This window comes from Dendroctonus ponderosae, unplaced genomic scaffold (genome assembly GCF_020466585.1).
Source record: "Dendroctonus ponderosae isolate FM_Combo_2020 unplaced genomic scaffold, Dpon_F_20191213v2 Dpon_F_20191213_7, whole genome shotgun sequence".
NCBI classification, from domain to species: domain Eukaryota; kingdom Metazoa; phylum Arthropoda; class Insecta; order Coleoptera; family Curculionidae; genus Dendroctonus; species Dendroctonus ponderosae.
This window is the reverse complement of record NW_026018916.1, coordinates 11,483,335-11,499,484: the sequence shown is the minus strand read 5'-3', so window position 1 is coordinate 11,499,484 and position 16,150 is coordinate 11,483,335. Positions and strand designations below refer to the sequence as shown.

Below are 16,150 nucleotides of genomic sequence, written 5' to 3'. Positions count from 1 at the left end.
CAATGTTAAATAGACCACTAAATATCCTAACTGTTAACCACTGAAGCCGCCACGGGAGTGCATTTACAATAATTAGCATAAAAGTTGGATGTGGAATGTTTCCAGGGAATATATCACTAAATGACCTTCCTTTGCCGACCGTTCCACACATAGGAGTTAATTTTCTTGAAATGTTGTTCTTTATTGTGAAATTCATTTTACAGCACATTTGTCCCTTATAAACAGAGATTTATAACCAGCATCCATTTTCTGGAAAAGCGGTTTCATGGAGTTTTAATATAAATCCTAGTCCAATTTCAACAACGCTCGGGACAAAGGGCAATTTTTTGCTTCACTTTTACTTATATTACATTTTTCCTTTCATCTTCATCTGCTAAGGATGAAACAAAACTGCGCAATAGAAATACAAGTATGATTGAAAAAAGCAACTTTTTCTGATTTGAAAAATTAAGTCAGAAAGTAATTAAAGCTTTGTAAACTGGTTACTAAAAAAGGGGCATTGGGGCTCGGTTATCAAAAACGCCAAATTTCCAGAAAAGTACATTAAATAAGCGCACAAAGTCATGAAATAAAATTAAAATGGTCAATAAAATTAATCAGAACAATGTTTTGTCTCACTTTTGCAAAAAATCATTCACGGAACTTTCTCGTGCCGTATCGTATAATTAGCAACTAAACTGAAAGTCTCATGGAATATTTATTTATCTATGCTCTCTTTATATCTGAGTTGAAACTTGCAGTTGCAGTAAACATTAATTCATGCAAATAAGTAAACAAACAAAAATTACTTAAACACTTTAGAGAAATTTGCGTGGAAACATTAATAATTGGTTTTCAAATTTATGAGCCTTCTGATTGCTTTTTTAGTTCAACGAATCACTTCTTCTAGTACCACGAATTCGAAAAAATGTATACAAAAGCTTTTAAATGGAAAAATATATATTCCACCTAATACAATAAAATACGATTCAAAGGTAAGAAGCTTCGAGCTTTCCTGCTTTACGTTTAAAGGCGAAAATTACATATTCCCTCAACTATTCCGTGAAACTCATTTTACATGCATAACATATAGAGGCGCCATAAAACGCAATCCCTTTGCTATTAATTAGTATTTCCATTAAAGGTTTCCACCTTTCCAGTGCCAAACCGAAAACATTGTTCCACAAAATGTACTCGCTTGTAGGAGCGTATACGCTAGATCTATAGATGGAAAATACATATAATATAAATACATGAAATTTTGTATTTTGTATGTTTTTTAATATAGGTTTATTAAATTGTCGAACTTAAACTTAACGAAAAGAAATAAAATCGAAATTAGGTGGGTAAACAAAAATAAACAAACCTGTTGACGAGAACAGCAGACAAGCGACGAGTTTTTCACTATTTTTGTTCTAAAAGCTGCGTGACGTTACCCGGAAAGCGTCGCGACGCACTGAAGCCCGTCGCCAGTGCTTTCCGTCCTTTTGGAATGCGCTCCCTATACAGGATGACAAAAATTAATTCCCATATTTTTTTGTAAATCTACCGCCTGAAAAGGCCTCGAAAAAATGAAATAATTTAAAAATATATTTGGACAATCATCGGTAAATACCTGATGAAGGTAACTGCCCTGTAATAGGGTGTTTCATGAGAAACATTCGCAACCTAAGGGAGTACAAAATTATCAATAAACGTCCGCAAAAACTTCGCTGCTGGCCTGTAGGATGTTCAATATACAGGGTGTCCCGTAAGCTCACGATCAAAAGGGTACTGCGATATTCTTCGGACCAATAGAAGACGATCTGACCTAACTGAAAAAATGTCTGGCTCCTCTGCTATTGATGGTCAAGTTTTTCAAAAAATTTATCTTTTTTGAAATATCGGAAGAATGGTACGATGTATTTCAGTCGCTGTGAATTTGTTCTTATGTAAGACTCATATTTTGATGAAACAATCGAGTTCAGCCGTTTTGGACAAGTGGTGAATTCTTGAGTGTCGTGGTACAAAAACGACCAGAACTTTTTAGTTGGAGGTCATTTTTTTTAAGTTGATGCACTAATCATTTATTCACAATTTTGTGCTCTTTGTAAAATTTTGTAGCATTCATAGTTTTTGAGAAAAAAAATATTTCTGTTTCCTTACCACTTAACAATGTTAGACATTAACTGCAAATATCGTGATACGAGGCATAAAACCATTGTCAATCAATATCACAGGATTGCTAAGTGACTAGAAAACAGACATATTTTTTTTACGCAAAAACTATGAATGCTACAAGATTTTACAAAGAGCACAAAATTGTGAACAAATTACTATTGCATCAACTTAAAAAAAATTAGTTGATTTCATACTCCAACTAAAAAGTTCTGATAGTTTTTATACCACGACACTCAAGAATTCACCAGAACAAATTCACAGCGAGTTTCACTAAAATACATCGTACCATTTTCCCGATATTTCAAAAAAGATAATTTTTTTGGAAAACTTGGACCATCAACAGCAGAGGAGCCAGACATTTTTGTTAATAAAAGTTAGGTCAGATCGTCTTCTTTTGGTTCAAAGAATATCGCAGTACCCTTTTGATCATGAGCTTATGGGACACCCTGTATATATATTTTTTTGGTTCATTTTCCTAAGTGTGTCTATATTTTCGTTTTATTTTGTTATTGTTGATAAACAGCAATAAGTTCTGAAGCTGGTGAGTTTTTGGGGTTTTAATGCCGTCCTGAATAAGAATTTCGTCCTGACGTTTCGGAAGCACAACTRACTTGCATCTTCAGAGGAAAAAAARGAAATYTTTGTTTGCTCGAAAACTTTCACTTGGCTGATGGTACGGTTTATATTAATATGTGTAAGCATTAAAGCACACTTTAATACTTATACAGATTAATAGGCTTAACAAAAGAAATTCTAATTCACGAGGGCATTAAAACCTAAAAAAATCATCATTTTCGGAGGAATGGCGGCAAACGCGTCTCTTTTTTATAGTAATAAATTACCACAAATTTCATTTTGATACTAAATTGTCCCTCTATTTGTTCGATTAATTTTAATGTTGATGATTCCGTGCAAACGTTTCCTAAGGTTCCGTCAAAAAATACAAGATTAATTTCCAATGAATTACCTAAAACAATTTAAGTACTTTTTCTATCTCTACTATAAAGTTTCATGTAAACATTATTTTTGAAATTAATTATCATGTTATTTTAGTAATAATAGTCCTTTTTCCGAATTGTTGTACGTATGTTCATAGTGGGGACAATTTTCCTGGTCTATTAATGAAAATACGTTTTAGCTAAAATTAACTTGATTCCATTTTTACTGTGTAATAAGGTATTTCATAAAGTTCATATTTTTATCATGTCGTCAATAGTTTATTATTTTTATTTTCTTTTACTAACTGTGCAATTTTACTATATAAAATGAAGATACAAAACGAATTAAAAATAACAAATTCTCATTTGCTATTTACAGCAGCATTTTTACTCTTGAACATACTGCATGACTAATTGAAAGTAAACATCAAGCCGTTCGCGAATAACTTATTTATCGCCTTTGAATACTGCTCTGTTAAGTTTAGAATTTTTTGATGAATAGAAATTTATTGATTATATCATCTAACCGAGGTGTAGATGTTTAGTACATGGGTATTTAAACAGTTACAACGTGTAGTGGAAATGGTTCGGTGTGTTATGTCGCGCATTTTATAGACTTTTATGTGCTTTATGCGAAACTAATTCTTCGTTTTATTCTGACAAAATAATAATATGTGTCGGCAAAGAAGTTACCTCCGTTTTTCAAAGGATCTCATCCATTTCAGTAAGCTATATTTTAACAATTAACTTAAAGCAAAGTTTGCTTATGGTTATTATTCGGCTGTGCGCTCCCAAATTAGTTAATAATTTCCACTTACGTATGTTTTTTATTTACGTTTAGGTAGGTACTTGCGAACTAAAAGCCATATCAAAAGACAAACCCAGCGAAAACTAAGTAATGCGTTTTGTTTATCTCAATATCTAATAAAACTAATAGCCAAGAGAATAAAAATCTATTAATTTCTACCTTAATGAAGTAGTTACATAAAGAGTTGTACAAAGGGTTTACATTAATACAAAAACTACAAAACAAGGAGAACGTAGGAATCAAACCTAATACTACGATTTCATTCAATTTAAAGCACCGTCTCCCTTAGACGGTGGTGTATTTTCATCTTCGCTGTCGGAACAGTGGATCGTACAATTGTTTAAATAGTTTTGTAACGCAAAAATGGTCTCCGAGCTGTAAGGTTTTAGTCAAGTAACTTAAAGTAGTTTCATTGAAGTACGTTTTAAAATTTTCTACAAAATTTGTACCGATTTCCGTTTCATCCAGAAAGTCATAGAGCATTCTTAACGCACATAACACAGTCATTTTCGTTTTAGGCAACATCATCGGCGAATCGTATCTTAAGAGGGAATTGAGAAGTGTTACAGTAACTATTAGCGTTTGCTCTTCGAGAAATATAGACCTATCGTCATAGGAGAGACCGTCGGGTAGTTTCCACAAAATTTTGATCAGAACTTTTGAACATAAGTCGACTAAGGGAGTATTTTCGGCAAATTGATTCAATCCTCCCCTTTCAAAAATCTGAAACAAATTTTAACAGTTCACTTTGAGAAAATATTGCAGATTTAGTTCCCTTACTTCGCATGATTCTGCATAATAATCTGGAAAGTATCGACAAGCCCAAGAAAATATTTGGCAGACAGCTTGTTCTTGCGGCAGAAACACGGTCATTAAGTTAACCAAGTCTTCTCTTGCCTTTTCAGGACTCACTGGCCATTCAAAACCTGGTCTAAAAAATAAAAATATAAACTTCTCATACGGCAATTGTAACCAACAATTGCGATTCGCTTACATGGTATCATCCACGGATTCGGATATCTTAATTCTTACTCGTATATTATATTCAAATTTACTCATGCCTTCTCGGATGTTAACGTTATCATCTTCTAGTAAAACCATCACAATGTTTAGAATAGTACACAACTGGTCGCCTAAAAATTAGTTAATCACTGCGCCTGCATATAAAAACGTTTCGAAAGGTACTTACTTTTCAAAATTGCATCGCGATTACAATATAAGAAATAATTATCACATAGAAATTCACAGACAGCTAACCTTCGGTGAACAGCTGCTGCAGGAGAAGCTGAATTAGTCAGTACTTTCAGTAGTTCGTCATACCCGTAACTAAAAAAATCTATTAGCATTTGCTCAACAATGTTACTGAACTTACTATAAGATATAATCCAGTTCGCTTAAATATGAACTTATACAACTTATCACAGCACTGATCATTTCTTCGTTATCACAATTGCAGAAATTTACAAGGGTATTTAAAGTTTCTTGCCTATTTAATCTGGAAAATACAATCATCGGATTATTCGTTGAGTGGTTTCAGTTCCGACTAGTTCGGATTCGCTATTGATTATTTTCGAAAGTTTAAGTTAAATATTTCAATCCTACCCTGAACCACTTACTTCAACATTTTAATAGCGCATGGATAATACGCTGCAAGGAGAAATAGCAATACCCTGTCATCTTCGCGAATATAATGTGGCCTCTTCAGCTCTTGTGCTAAGAAACTTTTGACATACGAATGTGTGTATTTAAGAAGCTTTTTAATTGATGAATGTCGAAACGAATAAACTAGCTTTCTAATCTCACTATCTATTTGTACATATCCCATTCTAAATAGAGGATGTCCTTCAATATCTGGTTTATGTTCCTAAAACAATTAAAGTATTTACTAATATGAATGTCTATCACTATCGATTCAATGGAATTTAATTATTGTTTTCCTTAGCGTCCAGCTTCAGAGAATACACACCATGTAAACGAAAGGAATGCCGGATAATTTAAATCTATAAGGAAATACATTTTCTTAATCTAGATACATACCTCACCTAGTTTTAAGTGGGAATATCGAGGCCATGGTAAGGCGCACTAAAAAATATTTGGGCATAAATTAAAATCATATGTAAATTTGTAAATTAATTAAATATAAATGCAAGACTAAACACGGGCAATGCAAGACTAAGCAAGTGATTTTTGACTAAAGCCATTAATAAAAAAAATATTTATATTAAGATTGAAACTGTTATGGAAAAATGGGAGTTGATTAAAACCGAAAAATGGTTTAATGATCAGCCAGTAGCGATTTTTTGTTGCGTAAATGAATAAATACATCTCACCACACGAACAAAACAGCAAACATTTACTTACAATTGACATGTCCATCTCGTTATTGTATTCATAAACTTGATTTAAACAGATTAGGAACTGCAAACAGGTTTCCTTCAGTCTGCAATGTGGAGCGTACAAAATTGCCATGATCTCAATGGCTATAGTTGAATATGTGCTATCGGTCTCTTCAACTTTGTTTATCATAATCAAATAAGCGAGCAGAAGGCGAGTTCGACCAAAATTTTCCTGAGAAGTAAATGGAGACGCGACTCGGGGTTGGTTCGTCATAGTCTTGGAAAGATAAAGAAGGATCTGCTTGAGCCAATATACATCATCGAATTGTTTCAATCTGAAATAAATATATCTTCCTTTAACAAGAGAATGTTCTTCGGTTAAAATGCAAACTCACTGATATAAGAAAGTAGTCACCAACTCCGTATAAAGATTAATAGTCATGTGACTAAAGTGCCTTTCCTCACTTTCCCAAATGTAACAGCTCTGTTCAATATAGCGCGACAATGGCAAGTCTGTTACTTTGATTTTATTCAAAATGCTTTTCATCTAGAATAAACAAAAAAACTTACATTATTTTAAATTTGTAAGTTTCTGCACTATACTGGAAAGTACCTGCAGTAAAATACCATGGCATTCGTTATCAGCGATTTTCCGATTGGCAATTCTGTCAAAACATTTATCAAAATATGTTTTAATGTCTTCAACCCTGATTAGTGCCACTGAAGCATTGGCTGCCGCTTCCCTTATTCTGTATACTGGATTTTTCAAGCAGACTTCAATGTGAGGCAGAAGATCAGATACCTAAAACAATAAAACTAATAAATGCTCTTCATTCCTTGGCGCAAAGCGCTGCCGTATTCTAATTTAAATTTAAACTCATTTGCACTTATAAATTTTATGATAAACTAGAGATTAGTTTTAGTTCCCTAAATTTTTTCACTTTTTTGGGACAAAAATAATTGCAATAAACTTAGCTACTTGCAAAGAAGCATTTACTAAGTTTGTTCGGGTAGCGGGTTTRGGACTGGATTAAAWTKTTTTCTCTAAAAATGCCCGATGTTTCGACTCATTATTCGGTKATTTCTCAAGACTAGAAAGAGAAGAAAAAGAAATAAARTAAAATATTACATCTTTAGGCAAACCAACGGGGAAAAAGTGATGCCCATTTTTGCTGGTAAARAATCGTTGTCATCAGATAATGAGATTTGAACAATGCCGATATTTATTTAYTATTGTTARTATACTAATAAGCTGGTGTATAAGAGCATGTGAAGTGTTTATTTAAATTGTTCGTATGTAAATATGAGGTTCMTTTCTCTGTACTTATATGTGCGATGTTTTTGTTTTTAGGTCTGAATGTAGTTATGGTGGTATTGTGCGTAACTGATTACAAAAGCTATAATGTATTATTTGATTTTATCTGTCTTTCCAGCCTTGAGAAAAACCCAAATAAAGGATGGAAACGGGGCCATTTTCAGACAACAAAAGGAGTTTTAATGTAGTTCCACACCTGCTAAAATCATACTAATTAAGTTTTGGGGTGGGTACGCTATCAGTTCCGCGATAAAAGTTTACTTCAAAGTATTAAGTTTGAACGCCTACCGTCTCTGGTCGCTCCTCAAAACTAGAAGGATATAGCCTAGACAGAATCATCAGAATTGGTTGCAAAATCAAACTAGATTTATTGTTGCATTCTTCAGCTAAACTGTTAAGCATGAACTTGTACAGCTGTTGGTGTCGCATAAAGAATACTTGAACTGTTAGTTTATTTTTAATGGACATGTTATCGGAGTCTGAGCTTCGTTGCACCCCAAACATCCGAGTCATAAGTGCTGCAAATAGTAATGTAGACGAATTTCGTATCTAAAAGAAAACAAGGAAATCATCTTAGATATTTATGAAAGGCAATATCATTCTGATACTTACTCCCCAGATAGGACTCTTGAACCCGGATATAGCAAGAATCACTCCTGCAGCCACATATGGTAATGCACGTTCGCTCATTTTACTATCTCGAAATATAGCTCTAAGTACGTTCAAACAGTGCGTTCTGGTTTCGTCGCTAGATTTATCAGAATCTTCTGCGCTTTTGAGCAGATCGTCAATAGTGTTGCGAAAATTATATGGAGCTCCATCCGTGGTCAGGACCGAGAGTATCAAAAAGGGCAGTCCTATTGAATTGAAAACAAAAACTCTAGGTACTACATAACCGATTAACATCATTTTAAAGCTGCAAACCATATCAAAATTGAGATGATGAGTAACTTTTACTATGTTTACACATGTCACTAGATTTAAGTTGGGTTTAATTAACCAAAGTTAGGTCCGATTAGTGCATGCAAGTTGCCATCTATCACATCGACCTAATAATTTTTTTACCTGCACTTCTTCTAGTAGAACACAAATCGTCGGAATGTTTTTTTCCAATACATAAGTCAACAGCATCGCGAAGCCATTTCTTGGGTAAATTAGCTATCTCTTTATTTGTGGATTTCCAAAAAGACTCGCATACAATACTGAAACCAACATATGCTTGCTCGAACACTCCTCTGTGCTTACTTTGCAGAAAAATGTCGATGAAGAGTTGTGCAATTTCAATTAACGATGCCGTCGGAAGTAGAGTTATTTGGAAACTTTCCAGCCGAACAGATTGCTTCAAAAGTTCTGCCAATAGTAAAGTAATTTCTTTGATAGTCCTCCAAGCGTATACTAAAACTATTTGAGCATTGGGTGTATCATCATGTACACCAATATCCTCCACATTGTCAGGCAAATATCCTTCTGGGGACGGATTACATACAATAGGCAATAGTGTTTCGCTAATGTTGATACAAGCTGGTGCTAAATCATTAAACACCTGTGCGTATCTCTGGTGGTGTTGCTGAATATCGCTCTTTTCAAGTAAATGTCGAATGCTCAATATTAATCCATACACGGCTGTTTTTGTCACGCCGATATTTTCGACTTTAATATTCGTGCTTTCGATCAAAAACTTCTTTGTCAACAAGTCTATCATCTCCAACGTGGGTTCATGCATTTCGTCGTTGTCTGTACGATCTCCGCGAACAATTTCATAGAAATGAGGCGAGCAAGAACAGAGTTCAAGCAAATAAGCTGCAGACATTGTTTTGCTTGGCTTTACGTCTAAAGATAGGGCGATAGATCGCTGCATATACCTAAATGTGAATCCCGTATTCTGAAATATAATGAATAATTACTTTCTTAATAATGAAACCATGAGTTTGTAAATATTGTCTTAATCTGGGCAGATTTAAGAATAATTTATATATAGTGATTCTAAGTATCAACTGCTATATCTTTATGACTAGGTTAGAAAGGATGATGTAAATCAAGTAAAGCAACAAATTACAAGTAGGTTAAAATAAAGCAGTTTCAAATTTAGATGCTTAACAAAATGATTTTTAGGTTTGAAAGCTGGAAAACGGCAACTACTTCGAGAAATAGTACAAGAAAATTGATATTAGCTCAATAATTTTTCTGGACTTTTTTGAAAAGGTGGTTTAAAATAATTACCACATTATTAAAAACGGTTTACTCTCTTCAACATTATGCTAACAGATCTGGAAGTCAATGTTTCGTTTTCAATCCAATATCATCAACTTACTTTTCTAAAATACAAACCTGTAGTTTTGCCACAGGTTTATGATTTCTACACACGCCAGTAATGTGACAATTTTTTTCCAAATTTTAACCGTTTTTTTTGCAAAAAATCATATATAACCTTAATGATCAAAACCTGTAAGTACGTCCGTATTTTAAAATTAATTGCTGTATGTATCGATTTATGTATGTAACTAATAACTAAAATTAAAAACAACTTGAATACATATAAATAGTATTAAATCAACACTTTTCCATTACTTACACATTCTGGCGTACGTAGAATTTATAAGACCTAATTTTAAAAAAAATGTGAGTGGGTCAAAAACGAAGCTTTGAGTGGCAGATTTGATAGCATAATGTTGTAGAGAATTAAACAGTGTTTCATTAATGTGACGATTATTTTTTTAGAAAATATATTTTCAAATAAGCTCAGAGAAAATAAAAATTGTTTCAGTAAATTTCGTTACTTTTTTCAAATATTTTTAAAGGTAATAGGAACTTTTTGTAACCGATTTATAACAGTTTTACGAAATCGCCATCCCTGTTGTTTAGGACATTTGATTTCTCTGAATGGAAGTTACAAAGGTACTAACCATAAATCCCAAATATTCTGGGGGTAATGTTTTGAAGAGTGTAACGATCATTCGTTTATTACTTTCATAGGTATCGAATAAAATGTTATGGCTATTTTTAACATCATCTGCGGTCCAATAAGTTATCCATTCCTGGTGTGGTATTATGTTGCAAATGACCAGTAGCAGTTCTAGAGAATTGTTTCGCCTTGGAAAATTTGAATCGGAAGACAGATTTCCTATAATAAATAATAGCTTATATAATGACAATGTACTTGTTGGTCCAAATTGGACTGTTTCAACACCGATTTCTTGACCACATGGAGTAATTTACAAACTGCAAAATCTTCACAGACAATCAACAAATTAGTGTTTTTCAATTTTCAACCAGAGCTTTTTAATTTCATAGAATATTAGAAGTAAGTCGACTTTGCTCTATCCAGTCGAGAAACAGGTGTGCTCTGTTAAAACAGTCCAATTTGGGCCACCCTGTGCATCTCGTGTAACATCTTGCAATATAGATAATTCTATTACAGCTTACCGATAAGAAATTTCATCAAATTATCAATAAATCTTCTGTACTTTTTTTTCAATTCGCTATAAAACACCAGCACGGTTTTTGATTTTTTGGACTGCGGTGTGTTGTTTTTACCAAACATAGTAATGTACTTCGTTACATTGGCTATATTTCTTTCAATCACTTTTATACCTGCATCAAATCTGACCAAAATCTTTTTGTAGAAACCGATTAATATCTTTCTATCAGAAGGGCCTTCTACAGTTATGTTAAATTTGATGTAATTCATTAAGTATATTAATTCCCAATCTGAGAAGAGTTCAGTAGATTTCAAGCTGTTAGCTACTGCAGCTAAAACTAATAATCTTATCTGAAAAGAACATCAAATTATATTATACAATATATATATGTATAAAAACGTGTATACCTGTGAGTTTTGATGAATCATATACATTTCCATTTTCTGTTTATCTATTAAGCCTCTCCAATAGAACTTTGAGTCTTTTTCCTGGTAAGATAATTCAATCCCGTGTTTTCTGGCTTCATTTAAACAAGTCAGCAAAAGTTTGCCATCGCCTTCGGTTCCGATAAAGTCATTTGGATAACTGAAAATCTGCATTTCAACACGTTTAGTTAAATTATATGAATCCCTAGTTTCTTACATCATTCTTAATACTGCAGGTTGCAAGTTAAATGCCGAGCCTAAGATGGAATTGCAAAAGAATTCGCTCATTTCGCCATCAATCTTCGCTCTCATGATAGTGCCAGCGGGAAGAACCCACGTTTCGGCCCATTCAAGTTCAGCTTCCTTGCTCGCTGTGGTGTAGCATGTTTCTACAAGGAACCGGTAAGTCTTCGATATCTATAAATATTGCAAAGTTAATTGGTGAGAATTATTTTCGATGTCGGAAATTTTGTTACCTGAAGCCTTAAATTTGGGTTTTCCAGAAACATTTTCAATAAACGTATTGGCAATTCGTCAAACTTCTCCAGCAAAAACTCAGGCCCATAATACTTTGCAATTAATTCATATGTCCAGAAATTCATGTTACACTGATCAGGAATGTGATTGATTAAGTTCATCATAAAAGTAGTCAGTTCAGTAACACCTAAAACAATATAACCGTAAATATTTGTGTCTATCTGACAAACTGAAACTACACCTTTGTGAAAGTGATATGCTGCTAAACCAACCAATTCCGCAAAAAACATTTTTATAACAGTTTTTACCATATCCGTACAACGATCAGCATGAAGGAGAACATAACGAAAACCTTCTTTTAGTAAGGGAGGAATTAAATCTATAGCAACTCCCTTCAAATGCTTGGTCGCTTGACACAGCTTCCGACTGACGCTTGTTATGACTTTCTCATCTTCTAAATTTCTAAAATTAAAATATGAAAAATGGGAAAGTTCTGTGAACTTTCGAAATACGATAGTAGACATAAAAATAACATTGCGGCATATACGAAGTCAATATCTTCACCTGATCGTCAACATCTCTGAATTTTCAAGTATTCCTTCAAATAAAGAACATATAACTGGTTTTCCACCTATTCGTTCAGTTATCAGTTTTTCTTCTGGGAGAAGATCAAGAATCGAACAATACAGTACTATATCAAAATCTTTCGGTGCCTCTGAATTTTCAAGTGATATAGAAAATGGTGACCTTTCTCCATTTATCTGAAAACAAAAAGGAAGTAATGCCTTTTATATATTAATTCCCAATACTAAGCAAGTTTTGATTAGAAGAATGGCAATTTTGCGACTTACCAATTGGGCCATGCTTAGTTGAGTGCCTTGGCTCACCCGGTACGAGAACAGAAAAAAAAGACATATTGTCGATCTTAGCTCGAAGGGCGTCTTTGCATTATCAAGAAGCAGATAAGAGTATGTCATCAATTTATTGATGTACTGCTTCTTTAATTTATTCGCAAGAGAATCTTTTGTGAAAATTGATAGAAGCTGTTTTAGTACTTCATGCATCATTTCAAACAGCTCCGCAATTCCATCATCTGGAGGCTCCAGAGATTCCAGCCACCTGAAACAGAATAAATCAATTATATACAATGTGTTTGCAAAGTGGATGCCATGCTCTGCTGCAGCTTATAAAACAAATAATTTTCAATAACATAATTAATCCAAAAACTCTTAACTTTCGATCTTTGCATATCAATTTTAATAAAATAAATGTAAAGAACATCTTAAAATGAGAAAACGTGAACTAATTCCAAATTACGTAAAAGCCGCAAAGAAGGTGACAACCAGACTTTTTCACTACAACAAACACTAAAAATATTGCGCTACTTTTTCTCGACGGTTTTAATTTTTTCAAATAAAATGTTAAGACACATCAGCAGCAATTTTTTTTCTTTATCTAAAAACGCCACTGGTGAAACCAAAAGCAATATGATGATCACAACACATGTATTGTTTTAACCCTCAACAAGTGTAAAATTTCGTTTAAAAATTCAAACCTATTTTTTCCACAGTAACATATTTTTGTTAATTAAAACTTAAATAGAAAGTAGATCAGTTCTATCTGTATGGTTGAGACTGCTACACATTTGTAAAACATTTTATTTGGGCATGTCTCAAATTTAAGGCCGTTTTATTTTTTTAGCGTTTTTGAGATATACGATGGTGAAATTTAAAATTTTGTCCCGAACTTTTTTGAGCTATTTATAATCTTAAACTCTGAGATTGACATCATTCAATAAGTCACCAGCTAAAAGTGTACAGGGCGATATTTTTTAGTCTTGGTCTTGGTCTTGCATTTACAATGTATATGCTAACCTCCGAATGTTTTGGCTTTTCAATAAGAGGCCTGGAAACTTTCCATTTGAAAGAATACGTTAAAAAACCGCACAAAGATAATACTCGCTGGCCGTATCTGAATGGATTGAAAAAATGGTTATGGGTAAGGGCTGAACTAAATTCAATACAAAAATATCATATAGAGGCAAATTTAAAATTTGTTATGTTTCGAGCTGCCAAGTGTAAAAATTTCTTTCCACACTGTTCAATCCTTTGCTCACATTTGCAATAACATTTAATGCCTACATGAAGCAAATTAGTTTTTTTTATTATTAAAAATAAAACATTTTAATTTTCAAAACCGTACCTAATTATTAACATAAAGGTTTCGTAGCTACTTAATGGTGTGTATGTATATATAAAAAGTGTATTAAAAGAACCACACAAAATCGACTGTTTCCAACACCTTGTAAGTAGGTGGAAGCATGATAATTTCAGTAGTCACTCCATATTAATTATTCGTATTGAAGTTGGCTCAGGATTTAGAAATTTAATGTTTTACCATCTGTTCATATACACGCACTTATGATAAACTTAATGATGGTAGTAACAAATTAAGTAAGGTAAGCAAATTTAAAGTGTAACAATTTATTGAAATATTAAGTGGTACTTTCGACAGAATCGGTCATCAAGTCACGTTCGAAAAATTCTAAGGGCAATAGGCACATAGGCGCTACATGAAAATTAGGTAATTTCTATTTTGAGTGCACACACAATTGAAATATGGTAAAACTTAGATTTAAGATTATTAACTTTTGCAAATTACGAAACAACAGAACTGGACAGAACAGTAAAATAATGCTCGACAGTAGCTGCTTGGCAATTTAATATTAATTATTCGATTATTTTGGTGGTCTCTCGTTGTATTGTCTAGACATTATTTTGCAGTGGTTCTGATTAGGTTTAAAGACTAGCCTCAATCACTTAAACTTTCCTCACAATTTAAATATACGTACATTGTTTCGCATATTTTTTAAATTAAATTGTATGCACACACGCTTGCTTGCTTAATCAAATAAATACTTACTTTGCATACTGAACAAATCCTCGGTACAAAACTGTATATAAAGGAACTAACGGCTTGATATTTTCCTCTAAATCGTAAGTAGGTGAAGTTTGCATTATCCCTGTGAAGTTTAAAAATTCAAGACATTCCTTCAAATCACAGATATTTTCATGTGCAGCTTTTTTAAAAATGCAATCAGCAGCTTCTTTAATAATTTCATTGGTCAGGTGGTATTCTGTGAGAAGGTCGTGAAGATACTTTTTCAAGTTTTTTTTTATAATAACTGATGAAAATAGCTCAATAATGAAAAAGGTAACTTCCCGAAATACAGTTTGATTTGTCTTCGACTCTGTATGGTAGACCACCTACAAATTCAGCATTAGATATTTGAGGGCTACGTTGTCCGTAAACTTACAATTTCCTTAATAACTGTTTTGGTATTTTCATGATTTGTAGTTAATTGTTTTAAAAAACTTTCAATTTTCTCACTGCGAGAACGAACGATAACATCCCTTGTGAACTGCATTGCAGACTCTGGGTTGTTGCAAATATTTTTGCAAACTTCTGCTGCTATCTTTGAGAAATCCATTGCGAAGATTTATACTAACTTTCACAAAAAAACAGAAAGGAATAACTTGTGTTCATTTTTATTGCATGCTTTTGATAATAGTTGACAAGTGTCAAATTTGCCGACAACATTCTCAATCAGTTGACCTACCGATATCCCAACTGGGAGTCCGTAGTTAAAATGAATAATTTTAAGAGTAGGCAGTGAACGACGTCACAAATTCGGGCAAACTTTCCCAACTTCACTTTCGTATAAGCATGCTATTTGTCTGTTCGGTCATTTCATGTGTTTGGCTAATTCAAAATTAGGCGGAGTAAATAAAAGGTAAATAACAATGGTGATAAAGGTGATAAAAGTATAAAATTGAAGTTATATTTGGATTGGATATAAGACTTGTCATTGCTCTAGTTTTTCCTGGCTATTAGAGAACCATCATACTTGCAGTAAACTGTCACAATTTTATTTTTTATTGAATCTTATAAATTTAACTGAAGATCAGAGAGACATTAAAATTGTCTGCACCTTAAATGTAACACCTTTTTAAAAATTCATTATTTTATATTTACTACTTCTCTACTTTCAGATAGCTGAAAATATCAGCAAAACCCATAAAAAAACCCCACAGAGTTTGCTTCGACGTCACTCGCGCGGGCTGCTTTGCACCGATGCGAGTTTTTTTCTCCGCTTTGGGCAATTTTGTCAGCTCATAATTTTTATAAATTTGCATGACACGTCTGGGAATCGAGTTACAGAGCCGTAGGGCGTAGGTACAATCTCGTCTTTATCTATGGGTACCTTTCGGTGCAAGTTAATAAGTTAATAAG

General features: G+C 33.3%; 1 protein-coding gene across 3 annotated transcripts; it reads right to left on the bottom strand.

Moving 5' to 3' along the window:
• Nucleotides 1-4,015: 4,015 nt before the first annotated feature.
• LOC109543125 (thyroid adenoma-associated protein homolog) lies at nucleotides 4,016-15,440 on the bottom strand. Of its 3 annotated transcripts, XM_048668194.1 has the most exons (23): nucleotides 15,174-15,440; nucleotides 14,780-15,123; nucleotides 12,709-12,976; nucleotides 12,422-12,618; nucleotides 12,099-12,319; nucleotides 11,857-12,044; nucleotides 11,598-11,797; nucleotides 11,363-11,540; nucleotides 10,960-11,305; nucleotides 10,440-10,657; nucleotides 8,602-9,418; nucleotides 8,149-8,393; nucleotides 7,825-8,085; nucleotides 6,835-7,023; nucleotides 6,617-6,768; nucleotides 6,247-6,556; nucleotides 5,923-5,967; nucleotides 5,502-5,749; nucleotides 5,258-5,380; nucleotides 5,075-5,211; nucleotides 4,880-5,018; nucleotides 4,666-4,816; nucleotides 4,016-4,608 (listed from the first exon to the last, which is right to left on the bottom strand). In XM_048668194.1, exons 1-23 carry the CDS (start codon nucleotides 15,345-15,347, stop codon nucleotides 4,189-4,191), a joined length of 5,571 nt encoding a protein of 1,856 aa, XP_048524151.1. In that variant the 5' UTR covers nucleotides 15,348-15,440; the 3' UTR covers nucleotides 4,016-4,188. The 3 variants fall into 3 exon arrangements, with proteins under 3 accessions (XP_048524151.1, XP_048524152.1, XP_048524153.1); XM_048668195.1 differs by lacking the exon at nucleotides 5,923-5,967; XM_048668196.1 differs by lacking the exon at nucleotides 4,016-4,608 and having other exon boundaries at nucleotides 4,719-4,811.
• Nucleotides 15,441-16,150: the final 710 nt, after the last annotated feature.